The 20,431-nt window shown below is 43.7% G+C and overlaps 1 protein-coding gene across 5 annotated transcripts in view; it reads right to left on the bottom strand.

Annotated features, from left to right (window-relative positions):
* Sptbn1 (spectrin beta, non-erythrocytic 1) overlaps positions 1-20,431 on the bottom strand; it is a 174,544-nt gene that overhangs the window by 5,540 nt on the left and 148,573 nt on the right. For 3 of the 5 annotated variants that reach the window (XM_028891552.2, XM_028891551.2, XM_037208905.1), the window contains 14 exons: positions 18,002-18,148; positions 16,854-17,117; positions 14,924-15,148; positions 14,368-14,457; positions 13,936-14,217; positions 12,976-13,106; positions 11,453-11,657; positions 10,757-11,131; positions 10,025-10,269; positions 8,187-8,325; positions 7,432-7,516; positions 5,114-5,310; positions 4,346-4,455; positions 3,746-3,809 (listed from right to left, as the gene is read on the bottom strand). In XM_028891552.2, coding sequence (XP_028747385.1) covers positions 3,746-3,809; positions 4,346-4,455; positions 5,114-5,310; positions 7,432-7,516; positions 8,187-8,325; positions 10,025-10,269; positions 10,757-11,131; positions 11,453-11,657; positions 12,976-13,106; positions 13,936-14,217; positions 14,368-14,457; positions 14,924-15,148; positions 16,854-17,117; positions 18,002-18,148 — 2,559 coding nt within the window. Of the gene's footprint in view, positions 1-1,574; positions 2,395-3,557; positions 3,810-4,345; positions 4,456-5,113; positions 5,311-7,431; positions 7,517-8,186; positions 8,326-10,024; positions 10,270-10,756; positions 11,132-11,452; positions 11,658-12,975; positions 13,107-13,935; positions 14,218-14,367; positions 14,458-14,923; positions 15,149-16,853; positions 17,118-18,001; positions 18,149-20,431 lie in introns of those variants that run through there. The other 2 variants (XM_037208906.1, XM_028891553.2) reach the window with 2 other exon arrangements.

Below are 20,431 nucleotides of genomic sequence, written 5' to 3'. Positions count from 1 at the left end.
TCTGCCCAAGTTGAATCGTGAGTGGGTTGTAGTTTTTGTTAAAGGAGCTGGAAAAGCCAATCACAGTCACTCAACACCACACAGCTATTTACCCCCAAACAAAGACAGAACCAGGGCCTTCCCCATCACGGGTGGTTGATCACGGTGCCTTGCTGCACTGAGACGAGCGCCCAGAGACAGCCAGGCTTCCAGCGGCTCTGACCCTTCAGTCTGGAGACGTCTTCAGGAGCGTTCCTTCCCAAGCTCACTTAAATTGTAACCCACACGGTTTTTCGGCTTTGGAAATGTAGTAGTGTCTTGATTCATTATCGTTTTCGGCCTGTGTACCATCAACTGTGTACCATTAACTGCAGCAGCCTCTGGCTGCTATACCCAGGGCATGGATTAGCAAGTTACTAAAGCTGGGTGTGGCTGATGCTTTAGTAGATTACAGACAACCTGCACCCCTCATACACAGACAAACATGGAAGTATCAGTGGCACAGTCATTAGCTATAATCCCCCACCACTGCTGCCCAGAGTCAGAGGGACACCCAATTAGCAGCAACCTTGGCAGTGTAAGAGGTAAACTGGCCACCACCACTTGAACACTCAGATCTGTCAACCCTCTTGCTTAGGTCTTATCTAGATGGATGGGCACAGTGCTTCATTTTAAACAAGGTTAAGTATCTGGGAAAACGGTAATGAAAACTTGGCAAAAGTGCAGGGAATTATAAACTTATGTAATATATCGTAATTAGCATCAAGGTTTAGGGTGTGACTAGAGACTACAGAATCTTAAGGTTGTTTTTGATTAAAATTCTCTATTCTCATACCAATATAGGAAATATATTATTAGGGCAAAAAGACACGGGGGTGGGGTGGGGTGGGATGGGGTGGGGTGGAGGACAGAGTGCTTAGCTATCCTGGCTTTGCAAGCAACAGCCTGCAGATGTGGTATGAGCAACAGGCTCCTTTCCCCTTCCTCCTTTCACTTCATTCTTAAGACAGTGTCTTGCTATATTGCCCAGGATGGGTTCAGACTTCCAATCCTCTGGCCTGACCCTCCTGACCCTCGCCAGCTGGGACGGCAGGTATATCCCATTACACCTGGCTTCTCTTTTCACTGTTAAGGGCAGGTTGCAGGGAGGGAAATAACCAAAGCAAAACCCAAGTCAAAAGAACATTGAGTGGGTCTTACAGTTGACACATCTCTTCTAGCGAGCTCTCAGGAAACTCATGGAGGAGCAAGTGTGAGTCGGTGTGGAAGGCTTGAGCCAGGTGTAAGTGCAGAGAAACATGGGTTAGTACGTACAGACACCAGGCTGAAAAAAATTTAGTGCTGCAGCTTTGACTTGAAAACCACTAGTGGCAGTGACTTGGGTGGGCAGAGGTTTATCTACAAAGGGCTGTCATTTATCAGAGTTGACCACATCTCAAGGTAGGTGAAGACAAGGGAAGTCTCTTCTGATGGAAATTCTGCAGCAAAAATTTTTTCTTTGGAGTTAGAAGGAAAGAGAAAACCCCAAACCAGTATGCAGAGATAATTAATGTTTATGCAAATGAATGAATCACTAACCAAGGAAACAATGAAAATAAAAGGAACAAAAATGAATTTTAATGGACATGTGCTTTAAGCATGCCAACAGACAACACACCACTAGAGACAGACATCAAAAGCAAATCATAGTGCTATGATCAAACAACGGTACAGGTGATCCCGCCACGCCCCAGGTTGTTGCTTCTCTTTAGCAATTAGTTCAGAGTGCTTTCGTGGCCAGGCACATCTGAGACACTGAAATCAGGAAGTGAACATGAACGCAACATGACAACTAGTAGCTCAGGAAACACCTGATTGGTTTTCAAATTACACGAAGCAACACCATTTTCAAGTTCATTAACATGAGTCTCTGCATCATCACCCAGAAGAATGAAATTGTTTTATCTTCTTCCAATACAATCCAATTGTTAATTAAAAAATAAACAAAAATAGGCATGAGAGCAATGCTAAAAAGTGTCATAGCGATCCCCCTGTCTTGTGTGCTTATATGGGTTTTGTCTTTTGAATTAAAAAAGCATTAAAATTTGGTATCAGTCTGATGATACAAAATTTAAACACACACAGACATGGAAACATCTCATATATGTATACATACATATACATATATGATAGTGACATAATGATTTGGGCCATAAAGATATGGTCAGGGGATCCCAGCAACCAAAGAAAAAGCAATAGTTCCCCGCCCCCCAGAATAAATTTGGATGTGTTTTAAGGCAGAGACCCAATAATGATGCATACTAGCCCAGAACATAAGAAGCTTGGCGTCTATCTAGATACCTATCTACAGTCCCAGGTAGATAGATATGTACATAGAGATTAGGAAAAACAGACAAGATGCTATATGACGTTATCCTGACAAAAGAAAAAAAATGCATCAGAAATGAAAAGACAAATTAGACTTAGCTCATGGAAAACACATACCAAACAGGGTTCTGACTCCACTAACACATCTAAATATGGCAAATAAGCAAGGGAGTGTCTTGCAAGGCTTTGCTGTAACACGAATTTGGTTTGGTTTTGATGAAATCACTTTTCACCAGCTTTTACTCCTAAGAAAAAGGATTTCTGTTAAAATGTTTTTTCAGTCCCTGCTAGTGGCCTGATACATGCCATCCTGAAGACTCCTTACTAGAGAACTCCACAAAGAATCTTGAGAACAGGAATGAATTCTAAGATTCATTGGAGACATACAAAAGGGTGTTTGTCTACAGAGACACCTCTCCAAGTGCTCCCAGGCATGGGCCATTGAGTGTACCATTCAAGTAATCAGGATGAATCAAAATGGCTTTTGTTCCATTCGCTTAAAAAATTAAAACACAGTTTTGACACCCTGAAGTCTCTGACTGAATAGAGGCCTGACGTCTGGTAGGCGGGCTTCTGAGACACGCTGAGAGCTGCTGGCACCTGCCCTGTACTGAGTGCTGGCAGTGGTGACAATGACCAAGGCAGAGCTGGTGGCAGCAGAGGAAATTTACTTCCCCAGGCTAGCTGTCATGTGTCACAGAGGCCTGTAGTTCTAGGTTGAGGACTTGGCAGAAAAGAGAGGATTATTGGATTTGTACAAAATAAACGACCTGAGGGTCTCAGAACATTTGGGGTCCCGCTCCTAAACTGAAACAGCTCCCCAACAAGACTATTCAGCTTCTTTCCTGTCATTTCGATGGATGCATTCTCCATGGAATGTTACAGAACAACTGCAGGCGTAACCTTAGTGAACATCGCCTTCCTCATAAACCAGTCCTCCTAGTTACTAAACTACTATAAGGCTAATAATACCTGTAAATAACATAGCACCTACTGCAGAGAACTGTGCCCTGTTAGTATAACTTGGGTGTGTCGTACCTATTAGATTCTAGTTTCTTTATTATGCTGTAATTTAATTTCAATTACTCATGTGAAATCTTAATAAAGTAAAAAAGCTCACAATAAATAAAAAATAAGTATGCTGCTTTGAGGCAATGAGCATCCAAATAAACAAAATTAAATGCAAACAAATATGAAACCAAGGAAGGCTATGAATTAACTAAAAATTTTAACACTTTAGATGACATGAAAACCAAAAGGTCAAAACCAACAGAATGTAGAGAGAGTGGTTCTTGACAAACAGTAGTGAACTTCACAGTCCAGACCATGAATGGTCACTGGCTGTCCGTCTGCTATTAAAGTTTTTGTAGTTTTGGTACGTTTGAGAGCGGTAACTAACCCGTGGAGATCCCTGTTCAGCCGGCAAACCATTCTGGGAAACTTGTTCTCCTTTTGAAGTATCCCTGTTAGGGTGAGATTGGGAAAAAAGAGGAAAAGGAGAAGGGGACAGTAAGAAGGGAAGAGAGAAAGAAAAACAAAACAAATATGAGCGCCCTCTGTCACACAATGCCAAGTTGTTAAACTTGGTACTTTCAGACAGACACTAAAATAGAGTTAAGCCTTCAGAAGCACTGGCACCACCCCCACGCCACATACTCCACCATATACAACTTTATGGAGCTTCTAAGCCATCACTAGCCATTTGCAAATAGAAAAATCAGTTCTCCCCTAACACAAACCCACCGGCTTGAAACCTCAGTGGGTTTCGATCTAGTGAGTCACACGGAAAGTATGTATGTGTGTACTGTGTGTGACTGTTCTAAGTTAGAGTGCTCACCTGGTACTTGGGATGGCTGCACGGATTCTAAACACTATACATGAAATAATAAATAGGAAGGGTATGTGGCTTAGCTCCAGAAGGCAAGATTAGAACAGAGGCCCCCAACCTCATTTGTCACTAAGATCAATGTTCTAGCCCATCACACTCCCAGTGCCTCACCATTGCTGGGACTCAGTCTCCTCGGAAACCTTCGTGCTTGGCTCTGGAGAAGGCGGCCGCCTCTTTCTTTCTTCTTCCTCTTGCTGTCTTCGCACTTCCAGTAGCTCCAACTAAGGGAGAACGGGGGACTGTTTATCACGCTAAGACCCTGCAGCATGCTTTTGAAGAAGGTTCTAGAAGCATGGGAAACCTTTTGTACACAGGTTCATACTAGACAACCTCAAGGGTCAACACTCCAAACACAGTGGCCATAAGTTCATGTACAAACTGCAAGGAATGGAGGGCTGTCTACCCCAGCTGGACAATTCCTTTGGGTGGTTGTACGACCCCTGCGAGTAGGGATTTTATTTCAAAATTTAACTCTGCAGCTCTTAACTGCGTTGAAGAGGAAAAGCTGCTGGGGGTTTCAAGCTGGACTTTCCATGATGTCTCAATAAAAGCCCAGCACAGACCCACAAAAACTTTAAAGGAAGCCATTTGTATTGTAGTAGAGAAATGGGGGGAGGGGGGCGGCACAAAACAGGTCTACCTGAAATGAATCCATTCCATGAGCAATAAAAATACTCTATTGACTCCTGAGAAGAATGGAAGTCAGAGTCTATTCTTTCTGAGTATGAAAGTTTGGGAAGAAGAAAGATCGGTACTGAGCTCTACAGTAAATAAAGCTTTGGCTGGCAGAATCATCTGGGATGGAGATGATGTAACAGTAAATCCTGGAATCCACACCAACAGGCAAAGCATTGTGTTCAACATCCCAAGGTCACTCACTGTTGTCAATCTTTCCAGGGCAGAGAATCTCTCATCCCAGGTTGCTGCAGACTTTTCAAATGCCTCGTGGCGCTTGATGAGCTTCTCCACTTCATCCACACTCTGGCCAATTTCGCGGCTGGACAGGTATGGCTCCTGCCCAAGCAGCCAAGCCTCAGCCACACTGGCATCCCTTGAGAACTGATGGACCTCCAAAACTGCACAGGGAACCAAGAGTGAGTGTGGATCACAGGGCCACATGACAGCACTGTCCTAAACACACCTAGCTTATCATCTATGGAACTGAAATGCCATCAAATGTAAACAGTGAGCCACATAGACAACCTGAATGCTGCCAAGAGACATGTCACTAATAGGGGTAATGTGCTTTAATTGGGATATAAAATACACACACACACACACACACACACACACACACGCACTCACACATGTAATCACAAAATATTGTTGTCTTTTTAACTTTCTTCTCAGTTTGCCAAACATGAATACAAGTTACATTTTATACATAAACACATACTGCAATATCAGTCTAAGAATATTTCTATTTTCCAAGAGCCATGTGTGGACAGTGGCTCTCAAGTGGACTGTATTATAGGCCTCAAATGTATTCGGGTCATAGGCCCTAATTCTAAGAGATAAGATTGCAGAGCCCTACAGGTCACATAACCTATACATGCTGGACTATGCAGGTGGAGCAGGCACCCACATAGCAGCTTGTATTAAGCTGAAGTATAATTTTCCCTTGGGGGGGTTGAGAGGGAGGAGGCAGGGTTCTTTCTAAGCTACATTCTCCTCTATGTGAGGAAAAAGTTCTCCCACCGCAGTTACAAGGAGGGAGGTGTATTAGAACCGGCTAATCAGAACTGTCAACACCAGTTTTCCTGCATCTCACTCCGCAGTGTCTGGGGCTGGTCAGGTATGAACTGACTGTGGCACTCACTACCAGTGTACCAGGAGCAGGCCTCATCCTGACATCGTGATGGACCCCCCCTAACATATCAACTGAGAAGGAACTAGGAAAGAGTCACTTTTTCAAGGTGGGTTCCATGCAAGTCACTATTGTAAACCCAGGCTATAGCCTGGTATCCACTTCACAGCACTTTATGATACAGGTTTTGCTACACAAAAGAAAACTGCTCCAGATTTCTCAAAACCTGCAAATAAAATCATCAATAACATAATGACCTAAGATAGGATATATCTGAGGGCTCTGGGCCCAACTGGGTCCTCTACACACCTTTAGTTTCTACTAAGAGTCTACAATATATAGGCATGAGACTGGAATACAAGGACTTAAAGCTTGTTAAAGCTTAAAGCATCAACACAGAATGTCAGAATATAGTAAATAAAGCTTGAATTGAACTACTCTTAATGTTTAAACCAACGATGAGGTTTATACTGCATATTTTAAATTCACTGAGGGTGAAATCCAGTGAGCACTCATAGTTCCAGGTAAACTAGGGTTACTCTACATAGCTCTGTCTGTTCTTGGAACTTGCTAGGTAGACTAGACTGGCCTTGAACTCACAGAGAACTATATGCCTCCACCTCCCAAATGCTGGGATTGGAGGCACATACCATCACACCTTGCATATTTTTATTATTTATGTGCGTGCATATTCACTGGAGTACAGGTACCCACAGAAGCCAGAGATGTTAGATGCCCTGCAGCTGGAGTTACACAGGGCAGGATGCTGTGGGATGTCTTTCTGTACACTGTGAATAGGTGTTGCTCTGACTGGTTGATAAATAAAACCATTTGGCCAATGGCGAGGCAGGACAAGATTAGGAGGTACATTTGAACTGAAGAGAGAGAAGGAGAGTGGGAGAGATGCCAGTCGCCACTCAAGGAGCAATAAGATGATAGCAGACCAGTAACACTATGGCCACATGACAACATATAGATTAATAGGAATGGGTTAATTTAAGATGGAAAAAGCTGAGCCATTAAGTCATACAGTTTGCAATTAATATAAGTGAGTGATTATTTTATAAGCAGCTGCTGAACGCAGGGCCGGATGGGACTGGAGAAACTTCCGGCCACAGTGTGAGCCCCTGACATGGGTCCTGGGTACTGAATCATATCATCTGGAAGAGTAGTAAGTGCTCTTAACCACTGAACCATCTTTTCACTCACACCTGAGAACTTAAAAACAGTAGCCAGCAAGCAATACTATACTGAGAAAGAAACATTTAAAACTTTAAAAATCATTAGGTAATAATATCACATTAATTACAGCAAAAAAAAAAAAAAAATTGTATGCTTTTCATGGATACCCCAAAAAGCAGAAAGATAAATGAAGTATGCATGTTCTTACTCAGTCTTAACCATTCCCATCGGTCTTCCCACTTGTCAATCATTTCTTTTCTTTTTTCCGTCAACTGCAGTAACTTTTCCTTGATCTGCACAAAAAACAAGGGCCTTAATAAAATACTGCAACCTTCTGTCTTCCTCAGTTGATGGTCACTTTGTACAAGAAAATTTATTTTCCCTGAAGTGTACCTTCCACGTCTTGGGAGTGGAGAGAAAAACACAGCTGTTTTTCCAGAAGGGAAAGCTTCTTGTGTTTAAAGCTGCTTGTGGTGAGGTAGCACACTATGTTTTGCCTCACTAGACTTTAAGGCTCCTAGAAACTAACATTTATGAAGAGAAGGACAATAATACAGGCAGAGCCTTGGCTTCTCTGAGAGACATCCATTCCTGGGAAGCATGCTATGCAAGGGATATAAGTACCAGCAACTTAACCAGAACCTGCCGCCATCCACCAAGACGACCAAACACAACATGAGTATAACCACAACAGTGCCGATGGAGGAGTTCACGGGCTGGTGTTACACCCGAGATCCTCAAAAATTATCTCTGGCTAAACAACTACCGATTTGGGGCCTACAGCTTCATGTAACAGTCACTCTTAGCAGACTCTAACCATCTATGGATTCTAGTATTCACAGAGGTCCTGAACCTATCCCTGTAGATTCTGAGAGACAATTACAAAGACACGATGCAAAATAAAAATAATTTTATACCCTAACACCGGATGAGTTTAAGTCTCAAAGCAAAACCGCACCCTACCTCCTCAGAAGCATAGTGTTTCCTTGCCAGCAGGGATTTCCCAAGTTCAATGCAAGTTGTAAAGCTGTCGTTGCGAGCATCAATTTCAGCTTTGATACCTTGATGATTATTCATTAACAGTTCAACAGATGACACATCCCTGTAAGAAAGTAACATCTTCTTTAAGAGGCCAAGCTTTTCAAATAAATATGTAGGTTTTAAAACACATAATGAGAAGGGAATTGACAACTAATTGTCCTTTTCGGACTGGTTCACAGATCTCACTCAGGCTGAGTCACTGGACTTAACTCAGGACCAGCTAGCTCTGTGACACTCAAAGGCAGGCAGCTTTAGCTGCATACAAGAAAACTGCTGCATTTGGGTTCACATCTTAACCTTTAAACACAGTGCAGGCAGACACTCCTTCAAGTAGGCACAAAGGCAGTTAGTTGCAACAAAGAACAGCTGTTAGTTGATGTCTTTGAGAATAAAGAACTACAAAGCCAGATGTGGAAGAAAGTACATACCTATAACCCCAGCACTTGGGAGCTGAGGCAGGAGTTTTATTTTAGGTTTGAGGCCAGCTTGGCCATAGAGTGAGACCCTGTCTCCGCAAAGCAAAGCAAAACAGAAAAGAAAGAAGAGCACCCAGGCTTGGTGATGTGTACCAGTAATTCCAGACACAGGAGTTCAAGGCCAGCCGAGTTTTAGTATAGTTAGCAAGTACGTGAGTCACAGTCTCAAAAACAATAAACAAATGTTAAAAATGTAAGCCTAGAGCAACCGGCTACTTGGGAGGCTGGGGCAGAAGGAATGCAGTTCAAGGCCTAACAATTCAGCGAGAGCTTGTCTCACAAGGGGAGGGGGATAGACAGGGGAAGGGACCAGCGGGATGTAGTTCAGCAGCACAGCGCTCTCTCAGCATGCATCCCTGGTTCAACAGCCAGCGGTGCACATGTGTAGACCAGCTGGTAAGGAGCTTAGAAATCAAAAACTAACTTTTTTTTTTTTTTGGTTTTTCGAAACAGGGTTTCTCTGCATAGCTTTGCGCCTTTCCTGGGACTCACTTGGTAGCCCAGGCTGGCCTCGAACTCACAGAGATCTGCCTGGCTCTGCCTCCCGAGTGCTGGGACTTTGCCATAAGACCTTCCCATGGATCAAAATCAACAGAGCCTGGCCTGTTCTGGCCTGTTCTTAAGAAATAAACAAGCACTTCACTCATCATGGAGCTTTGTTTTTGTTACAGCAGGAGCTAGCAAGGGTGAACTGCTGGTTACGTATGCCTTGCTCTATTCATCTTTGAATGAAAGCAAACTAAAGGGAAGATACAAATAACTTCCGGACACTTGAAACAAATGTCAAGGGTGACCAACACCTTTGTAATATATATGAAAACGAACAGTGACTTTTAATATAACAAAGACACAGAAAAATAAAAAAGCCTGGGTGGGGCAGGAGGATCAGGATCTGTCCCTGGTCTATGGGCAGGCTTCTGGAAGTGGGAAGGGGCTTGGACCTGCTTAGGCTCAGTGTGTTGGGCTCTGTTGACTCCCCATGGGAGACCTCGATTTGGGGGATGTGGGATGGCTTAGAAAAGCAGGCTGGGGGGTGGGAGGAGAGATCTGTGGATAGTATATGGAGTGAGTAGAAAATTTCTTAATAAAGAAAAATGAAAAAAACAAAAACAAAAACAAAAAAAAGCCTGGGTGGGAAGGCCTGGGTGAGTGTGAGGGTGAGAACCTAGAAGAGGTGAACGTCACCCTCAGCTCCTTGTTCCCTAGCAATGGTGTGTGGTAGACAACTGAAGCAGTGAGAGGCTCTTTTCTGAACATCCACACCTCAGAGGCTAGGAGCCTTACCGCGGTTTCTCCTGGGCCTCAATCTGCCGGATGACATCTTCCATCCAGAGCATGAGGTCACGCACCATGCTGAAGAAGCGGAACTTGTCTCCCGTGTCCACTAGCCGCACCCTGCGACCCTCACAAGCATCCAGCAGGGACTTCCAGGCTTCCAGAACCTCATTCTCACGCTTCTGGATGTCATCGGCCTTGTCCCCTGCGTAGGCTGCCTGGAGGCGGGCTGCATCCTCTTGCAGCTGCCTCACCTGTGAAGCCACAGGGAAGAAACACCAGGTTCACGACTCTGGCCTTGCCTATCACCCACTCCCTTCCTTACTCAATGCAGAAAAATAAACTTGCATTATTCAAATAAAAAAGCACACATTTCTTTCTTGGTATGGTTGGTGGAAAACAAGGACATATTGTTTTCAAAGTAATCCTGATGTCACGTTAACATAAGGAACTTGTATTGAAGCCTATTAACTTACAAATGCTTATCTGTGCATCTACCTCATTTACACACCAGCATTTTCATCTAACATTATTATGACAAATTCAGTGTGTCAAGTATGACAAATTCAGAACTGTACAGACTGCAAAGCTTTCCTGTATAGGGAATGTGTGTGTATGAAAATGTGTGCTTAATTTGGGTAGTAATTTCAGGTATGTTCGGAGGAGCTACAGGGTACAGAGAGGCTCATGATACACAAAGATACTCTGTAAGATTTCCTTGTACTAGACAGCTCCACCCACCTGAGTGCCCAGAGCCTGGATGTCATGCTCAAAGGTGGTGTGCATTCTCTGTAAGGTCTCCACTGTGTTCTGATCTCTTCCAAGCTCCTCAGGGAGTTTCTTGTGTTTGTCCTGGATGCGGCCAAAGATCTCCTTGGCATCATGGTAAAACTTATGCAGTTCATAGGAGGCAGCAAGAATCTGTGTTCTCGTGTCAATGAGCTCCAGGAGGTCAGCCCAGGCTTCATTGAGACCATCTTTCCACTCAGCAATGGTGGCAGCATCTGAATGTCCAGAGTTGATGAGGTCATCTGCCATATGATTGACTGTATCCACACGCTCCTGCCCAATGTTTCCTGTGTCTCGAGCAAATTCTCGGAACCGTTCTTGTAACATCTGAAATAAGAGTGCACATAGAGAAATCACTGAGACCACTGCTTTTATACCCCATCACAGGAATGCTGCTGGAAAGAAGCTGAGCAGTGGGAGGCACAAACTGATATGCAGTTCCTGAGAACCACAGATCTCTACTGCAGAACCTACCTTTGTCTCTGTGGAGAGGTAATCCAACCCATGCCAAAGTCACCTGACAGAAGCACCAAGTTGAACCCACATCTATGACCTCTGGTATGAGTCTAGGTGTCGACTGGATCTGCTCACAGCCAGCTTTCCATACGCCACCCACTGCACACCACTCACTCCGCCCGAAGTACTTGCCGTGACATGCTCATAGTCCTGTCCCAACTCATGGGACCCTGCGACCACTTCCCTCTCAGCAATCCACTGCTCCAGGTCGTCGACCTCCCTGTTGAGCTGGAACAGCCTGTGCCTCTCGTCAAGTTTTCCTCTCCTTTCTTCAGCAAGATCCTTCAGGCCAGCGTATAGCTTATCCACTTTTGACTGCCGCATGCTAATACGCTCGCTGAAAAAGAAAACTAGCAGTGAGGAAAGGACCTCAAATGTCTTCTTCCAGAGAAAAACAAATGAGCGAAAATACTGTTGCATAAAATTTCCCCCAAGAAACTTCTATTTAACCTGTTTTGTCTAAAAACTAAAACTCTGAATGAGCTCAATTTCAAATGATGAAGAGTGAATAGGGAAACCAAACACAGAAATTAAGACCGAAGGCCACCCTGAGTCCATGACCGCACTGCTGGTTCCACCACCCTGGGATAAGGGCTGACTGCTGGTTCCACCATCTTTGAGAATAATGGATGCGTTGCTGGTTCTGCAATCACAATTTTTTTCACTACTAAAAGTTAATGCAAAATGTTGGAGCCATCTTCCACTGCCAGAGGCACACACTGTCCACTAGCTTCTGCTCTGGGCTGTGTGCTCTTCCCCGTTAGCAGAGCTGGCTCTGGCTGCTCCTGTTTCCTCAGTCACAAAGTGTAGTTAGGAGACTGGATCCCACTTCCTCGAATTTCTCACCAGAATTACATGTCATGACAGGATATCAGGAACGAGGATTCCCTGACGCCTGCCTGTTCTTTCTTGAGAATATGATAGGAACACCTGAAGGACCTCACCTTCCCCAACCTGTCTCACAAAGGATAAACAAACACACTGTCAATTCCTTTCCTTTCTTACTCCTAAACAGTGGTTCCCCAGAAGGCTTGACAGGACTGCTTTTCTCATTAACACAGCAGCCTAGGGAACAAAAGAACATACACCTCACTTGTTTCCACTCCGGTTTCCTGGGTAATCACTGTGCAAAAGTTAGAGAGCGCTACCATTTTGTTTTTCTGAGAGCCATTTGAGGTCACAGATCTGGGATTCTTGTCTCTCAGTCCTCTTTATTCATTGTTTCCCCAAACTTATTTATTTTTAAAGACAGGGTTTCATTATAGAATCCTGGCTAGCCTATAACTAGCTATGTAGACCAAGTTGGCCTTGAACTCAGAGATCTAACTGCCTCTGCCGCCCAAATTCTGGGAGGCATGTGCCATCACATCTGACCTAAACTTCATCACTTCTATCTGTAAGTCAACATATACTTATGACCCTAACAATCTCTCAACTGGGTCTTGGTTAACATGAGGTATTTAACCCACAAGAGCAACTTTCCATAACAATTTACCTTTTTTATATACCATAAGTTCTTGAGTCAATTACCCACTTTACCACTAATGCATAATGAATGGTGACTTTTTTTTTTTTGGGTGGGGGGGCAGGTTAGTAAGACACCTTGACTGAAGAATAAATAGCCTGCTTGACCTCCTTCTCAGAGTGTCACTCACCTTTCAGGATGGCTGTCAGCTACCAGGGCTCGGCTAGTTTTGGAGAGCTGGTGTACTGTCTCTGCATAGTCCTCAACAGCCTGTTCCAAAATCTGATGCTTTTTCAACATGGAGACAGCACTTTGCTCATCCTGCAAAGAAATAGACTGTCAAAACCATAGCCAGAAACTATCTCTGGGGTAACAAATTAACTTCAGGGTTTCGTAGGGCAAGAGGAAAGATCATCAGAAAAAAAAAAGACCAGTATGATATAGCCACGAACCAGACACATTTGAGAACATTACCAGGGACTAAAGGAGGCCTTTGCAAAGGGGAACATGTAGTGTGACCCCCAAAGCCCCTCTAAGGTAGAGGGAAGCTTAAGGAAGTCTAACTAATGTATCTTAACTAGCTAAAAACCCCAGTCTGTCAGGTGTGTGCATGACAGTATTATACAACCTTAAAGCACTTTTAAACGGTCTCAAACCCGCTGTATGTTGGATGGCCTGGGCAACACTATAAATGATTTTAGAAGATTTCTGTTTAAAAATAAAGTAAATGGGCTGGGCATGGTGGGACACACCTACAATCCCAGCACTTGGGAGGTAGAGGCAGGTGGATCTCTGTGAGTTTAAAGCTAGCTCAGCCAGGGCTACATAGTGAAGTCCTGTCTCAAACAAAAAGATTAAAAAGAAAAAGATAGCCTTTTTAGTATAGTAGTATAACCTATTTGTAATCAGCCTATGGCATGAGTCTGAAGCCAGTCTGGGCTACATATTAAGTCCTAGGTCTGCATGTGTTAGTTACATACTTAGCTGTTGTACCAGACTTCAAGGTAAGTAATACCTTTCTTTACTTCTCAGCACCTAGAGGCAGCAGGTGAAATGTGTCATGAAGTCATTATGCAGCTAGCAGGTTTGAGTAGGGCACTCTTCTAGGCACACCTCCCACTTCCTCTCCTGGAGTCGGGAAGTCTCTCACCTTGGCTTTTTCCTCAGACATCATATACAGTTCCTGCTCACTCATCCAAGCTTCTGCTTCAGCTGCATCAAAGTAGTATTGCTGGGCCCTGTGGGCCTCCTCCAGCCGCCTGTGGCGCTTCTCAGTCTCCTCAATAAGAAGCCCCCACAGCTGCTTCAGGTCGGCCAGCCTCTGCCTGATCGCTTCGGCATTGAGGCTGCTGCTATCTGTGATGATGTTTTGACTCCTCTCAAAGATGTCATCAATACGAGGCTGGTGTCCCTGGATTTCTTTCTGGAGGGTCTGTGCAGAAGAGGCAAAAACAGTTTTGCTAAATGGCCATGGCCTGGTACTTAGTCTGAACTCGCAAACCATCAAAGCTCTCTCTTTTCCTCTGCCGTATGATTCAGTCATCATTTACCAGACACAGCAAGCTCAGGCAGAAGCACTTACCTGATTTTTCTTTATTAACAGTTGCACAGTTTGAAGGTTATGGCCATGATCTGTAGAAGTTGCCAAAGGCATCCTCTCGCCAACCCACAGCTAGAAAGAATTGAAAGTAAGCAGTGGTCATGACCATGTGGAAACACAAACAAATGGCCCATGTAAGGGCACAAGGATGGCAAGGAAGCGTGTGTGTGTTTGTGTGTGTGTGTGTGTGTGTGTGTGTGTGTGTGTGTGTGTGTGTGTCTCCAGTCTTCCTTCACAGGGCTGCCAGTACATACAGATGTTTCCTCTTGGACATGAGGCAGAGTTAGTCTTCTGAACTTACTTCATCCGTGGTGTTGGACACATCATGAGCCCTGTGGTTAATTTAAGTCCTACTCTAGTGCATTAAAATCCTGGAGTATCTTTAGAACGCTAGGAAGGGGAGAACTGCATTCAAGTGCATGTGGGGGACACATCACTAGGACATGGAGGATGGGCTCTGAGGTCCAACTCATTGACATGGGCCGAAGCAATAACAGGAAAGCAACCATTGGCTTCAGGACAGGTGAGGGCCACTCACAATTTCGTCCTCCACATCCCTGTTGAACTGATGGATCTCCTTGGAAGCTAACAGATTATGCTTCCTCTCATTCAAGGGCTCCAGAAGTTCCATGAACTTGGTCTGCACAGTGAGGCGCTTGCTGTCCACCTCATCGGTACTCTTCCCCTCCTGACTCAGTGCCTGGGCTTGGCTCTGGAGTTCCTCGATCTCCTTCTTCCGCACTTCCATCTGATTCTCTAGCATCTAAGGAAATAAGACTGCATCAGAGCCAGAGGAAACACGGAGACTCTGGCTGGGACTTTGTTCTGGGCACTGGCTAAAGCCTAAGAATAACTGAAGAATACAAACGTGCCCAGCAGAGACACCAAGGAGGAGAGCACCAGTGAGCGCTCCAGCTCACCAGCTAATGTCTCTAGGACTTTAATAAAACTTGAAGTAACATTAAAATTTAACTAGGAACTCAGGGAAAAGAAAGACAGGGAGAAAGTGTTACATATGCCTATACAGAATTCAGCTTCTCTATTAGAAAGGAGAACATTCATGAGGCTCTAGTTCTTTTTGGCTAGAAAATAATGTTATCTTTGTTTCTTCAACCCAGAGCTCTGACTAGAATCATGCTAGGTAAAGAGGAAACACAACAGCCATTCACTGAAGGAAATGAGCAAAAACAGAAGCAAGAGTACTCACTGAGGAGCCACCACAGACCACACAGCAGGTCATATGCCAGGGAACTGGCATTGGAGGCTATTTGTAACCGTTCCAGGAAGAGGTGGCGGCTATAAAAACTACACCATCTGTCTAAATTCATTAATGCACAAGTAGCAAAGTAGCTACTTTTAAAAGAAAACAGTGTAGCTACATGTGGTAGCGCACACCTTTAATCCCGGCACTCAGGTCTTTGAGTTTGAGGCCCGCCTGACCTGCATAGTGAGTTTTTGGACAGACAGGACCTCTGGATCCTGTCTCAAATCAAAATCAATAACCACACCACACCACAACAAACCAAACCAAACCAAACCAAACAACAAACCCCCAAACCAAAAGTGTGTGTATGCATGTTTGTGGCCATGTGGCTATTTGTGCATATTACACATGTAGACCAGTAGACAAGTATGGATGATATTCTCAAGAATGAAATCCAACTTCTTTGGAAGAAGGTCTCAAGGCCTCATTGACCTGAAGCTGACAAATTAGGCTGGACTAGCTGATCTGTTTCTGCCTCCCCAGCACTGAGATTACAAGCACATCCTCAGAGTTATAAGGCAAACAACTTTACTGACCGAGCTACCTCCTGATACACGTATGTCTGTGTACCCTGTGCATGTGGAAGCCAGAAGGTAGATCCCCTGAAACTGGAGTTACAGACAGCTGTGAGGCATCATGTGGGTGTTGGGAATTGAACCCAGGTCCTCTGGAGGAGTAGCTCGTGCTCTCCACCGCTGAGCCATCTCTCCAGTCCCTGCTAATATACTTTTAATACAGCTGTTTTTTCATTAATTCAAGGTAAATTCATCTGCCCTCAGAATCGCCTATCACAATATAAAAAACCTTTCATTTCCTTTACCATCTACCAAGTGGATAGTGAACAATTCAGAGTAGATAGTAAACAGTTCCTTCTGTTCAACCACCATCTATTTAAGACATTATATAGAAGGACAAATGATTATTTTCATAGAGATGAATATTTTACTCAACCACTGAATGATGATAACACTCATCAATAAGATCTAAAAAGAAGTATTCCCATGCACAGACATTCAAAACTTTTACTAATTATAGTCTTTCCAGTTGACTCTGGAAAGGCCACTATGGTCAGGGCAAGCACTTCTCTGAGAGGTTAAAGCCCTTCTCATGGAAGAGGGATGGCAGAGAATCTTGATAAATAAGGATGAAGATGAAAGCCATGAAGCAGGTATAGCCCAGGTAGACAGCGGTCTTGTCCACTTGCCTGTTGCTTTTTCAGAAGAATATTGACGCTAGTAAGGTCTTTGCCATAGTCGTCAGACTGAATCTGGCTCTCCAGGCCATGGAGCCACTTGTCTAGATCTGCACAGCTCTGTGTGAACAGCTCAGCCTTATTTGCATCAAAGAGCCGCTGGGCCTTGGTCTGGGTGGTGGATTCAAGGACTTCCCACATTTTATGTAAACCAGTGAGTTTCTCCTTCACCACAGCTTCTGTTTCTGGCTTTTCTGAAATGAGCTGCATTCCTTCCTAGAGAACACAAACCAATGAGGTTAAAGATAAAAGTTTGCAAGAGAATAAATGTCACTGTAAAAAAAAAAAAACCAAAAACCAATCCCTGAGACATTTGCTCCCCACCACTCCCTATATTCACCATGAAGTTATTGCTAGGTAAAACCAACAATGGTCTTGTGTACATACTCTATGCTTCTGGAATGTCAACAATCAGTGTTGTGTGCTTTAACAGTTTCAACTGGGGCAACAGGAGGTTTAGTGTTAGTAACCTACAACTTCATACCTCAAAAACCACACATAACACATTATTAACTCTTAGGAGTCTGACAGTGAAGGGAAAGGAGGATGAGAAACACATACTTCTATTACACTACACAGAATCTCCCTATGTAAATATAAGTATTATCATAGTTAGTGCCTGGTTGGTGTAAGACAGACAGACAGACAGACAGACACCACACACACACACACACACACACACACACACACACACATACACACACACCCATTTTAACATTTATGCAACAGTAGCTCATAAAGCTGGCCATAAAGCAACACAGGTATATGGCCAATGGCAGCGAGGTAGGAATGGACTCACGGTCTATCATCAGTGACCAATCACCTGGTAGTCACTGGAAGATAAACCGAGCCCCAGGCTGGGTCTCTGCTTCTCTTCCTGCTGAGGAACTGAAGTCAGAAACTGTAAGTGGAAGCAGGGGATTGCTACTGGCTCTGTTAACTTTTGTAAATGATGACATATGGCTCTAAAAGTACCCTAAATGAAAGGAATCCATTTCTTCTCCTCCATCTCCCCTAAGCTTTTATGTTTTCCTCCTTACCAAGGCCACAATGTGGATATGAGAGTGTGAGGAGGGCTCTCACCAGGTAATGTAACCCACCTTCTCAATCTTGTCCAGCCATTCTTTGTTGGATGCAAGTTCTGCCATAAATGCCTGATGCTTTAGCCATTTGCTGTGAAGGTTCCTGGCTTCATCGTAAGACATGTCCTGGGCTGTGAGCATCTTTTCATTGATCCAGAGGGACAGCTATGGTAGAATAGCAAGAAAATTTTAGAAACTGTCATTATAGACTTAACCTTTTTATTCTACCCAGAAAGGATTACACAGTGACATGCTACATATTCCCTTGTCAACAGACAACCAAATATATTACTTTGCATCTCCAACCCATCTTGTACCCAAGTTTGATCCAAAGGGTAGAGCTAACACTAAACCCAAACATACAAAAGCTCCAAAGCAACTTTTAAATCAACAGCACTCTGGCTCAGCTTTCCCCATAAGGCTGTGCTTGCAGCTCTACTCTAGTTAGTTCAAAACACAAGCATTTTCCTCTCCTAGACACCCGTAACAGTTATAACATGTTAATTGTTACTGTCATTTAATTCATTTGGAAATCACACATTTTAAAGCAACCCACACAGCCAGGCGGTGGTGGCGCATAACTTTAATCCCAGCACATGGGAAGCGGAGGCAGGAAGATCTCTGAGTCTGAGGCTAGCCTAGGCTACAGAGTGAATCCCTGTCTCGAAAATCCAAAAACCAAACTGAAAAAACCCTCCCCCAAACAAACAAAAATCCAACAACAAACAAACAAAATCAAACAAACAAACAAACAAAATCCAACCTACAAACCCATCTATGGTTTCCACTCACCGTGGTGCATGTGTGGAAATGTCAAAGAACATAAAAAACTTGCTTATTGCGGAGCTAATACAACCACAACATTCTTTCTTCATCTCTAACAATTCTGAGCAACCTCCACCTCTTTTTCTATAGCCTCCAGCTCTCTAAGAACTTTCCATTCAGACTATGAACACTTCATGGAACTTGACTCTGAGATCAACCATGTATACTTGAAAGTAAATTCTTGAGAGCTGCACAAAGCTTGCCAGCTGCTGACAGACAGAAGTGAATTCTGAGAGGCTTGGGGTGGGAGCTGGCCAAACACCAGGCCCTGACCCACACCTCCTTCAGGCTTTTATCCCAACCCAAGCCCTGCTTGGTCCTGCTTTCCCACAAGTGGTCAGGCCAGAGAATCCACATTCAGTTGGATCCCAAGAGTCTTCAGGAACCATTTCATATCACTTGGGTAACATTTTTTGAGTGACTTAATTTTAAAGTAGTCATTGCTCACTGTGAGCCTGCATCTGAACATCTTCATGGTTCCATTTCTCAAGGTCTACAAATGGCACGAAACCAGAGAATGCCTTACAGCATCAGTGTTCCCAAAGCTTTTCATTCACACCCTGGCTGCTGCCGAGAAAGCCTTCCCCATACATTTGCTTCAGGAGCAGTAGGTCTGTTCTTTATAAAATGTCAAGGAGGACAAAGCAGCTCACGAGATAACTGCTGGCTATGAGAATGGATAAAAAGGTACCGGTTCTACCTTTTTCATGCTATTCATCATTAAGGAAAACCAGAGGGGTTAAGGTTCAAAGTAAATTCTTTGTGATCGCAGATCATCGATCGGTCAGTGACATAACAATTAAAAACAGTACATGTTCTACTTTAAAAGATTTAACTATTTCCCAGCTATCTAAGTGGCTGAAACGTGAAATACTATGGCCACTCATCCAATCTAAGAAGAAGAAAAAAAAAAAGGTACAAAAGAAAACCAAATGATAAAAATTCCCCTGTATACCACAGAGAAAGGTTTCCCACAGAAGGGTATTGATTCAAAGTGCAAAGAACATCCAAATATTTTCATTATTCCTAACACCCAAGTGGGTTTTTTTTTTTTTTTTTTTTTTTTTTGAGAAAACACTACATAAAAACCAGGCTTATAAACCAATGCGCTCATACATGTCCTACAGATAAAGGGTCATTGTGTAGCACAGCACAATGCTGTGGGACTATGGAGCTGGCCAGTACACCAGCCCTTCATCAGCATTCTGAAACCAGAGCTACAGGGAGTATTTGTGGGCATCCATAAAGGTCATGTGAGATATACTCATTCTCTGCAGAAAAGATCTCTGTGCAGATGGAAAAAGATAAAAATGCTTTAACCACTGAACAAGGCTCAGCACTGAACTCAGTCCTATGTCAGACATGTGTCTGTACTGCCTTCCTGGGAAAACATAACAAAACAAACAAACAAAATCAACCCTCTCCTTCAGAAAACAGGAAGTGCACTGTAAGAAAGTAAGCCAGTCAGCCCCAGCTTTCAGATCATCTGTTTTCAGGACACTCCACTAAAACCACTCTGTGAAGACTAAGACGCTCCTCACATACATATATGAAGTGAGCAAGTCGGCCCTGTTCTAACTGTATTCTAGTGGAATGGCTACCTCCAGTGTTTATGGGGCTAAC

The sequence above is a fragment of the Peromyscus leucopus genome, chromosome 10 (assembly GCF_004664715.2).
Source record: "Peromyscus leucopus breed LL Stock chromosome 10, UCI_PerLeu_2.1, whole genome shotgun sequence".
Classification (NCBI taxonomy): domain Eukaryota; kingdom Metazoa; phylum Chordata; class Mammalia; order Rodentia; family Cricetidae; genus Peromyscus; species Peromyscus leucopus.
Note: the sequence above shows the minus strand (reverse complement) of the source record. Positions and strands in the feature narration are given on the sequence as shown.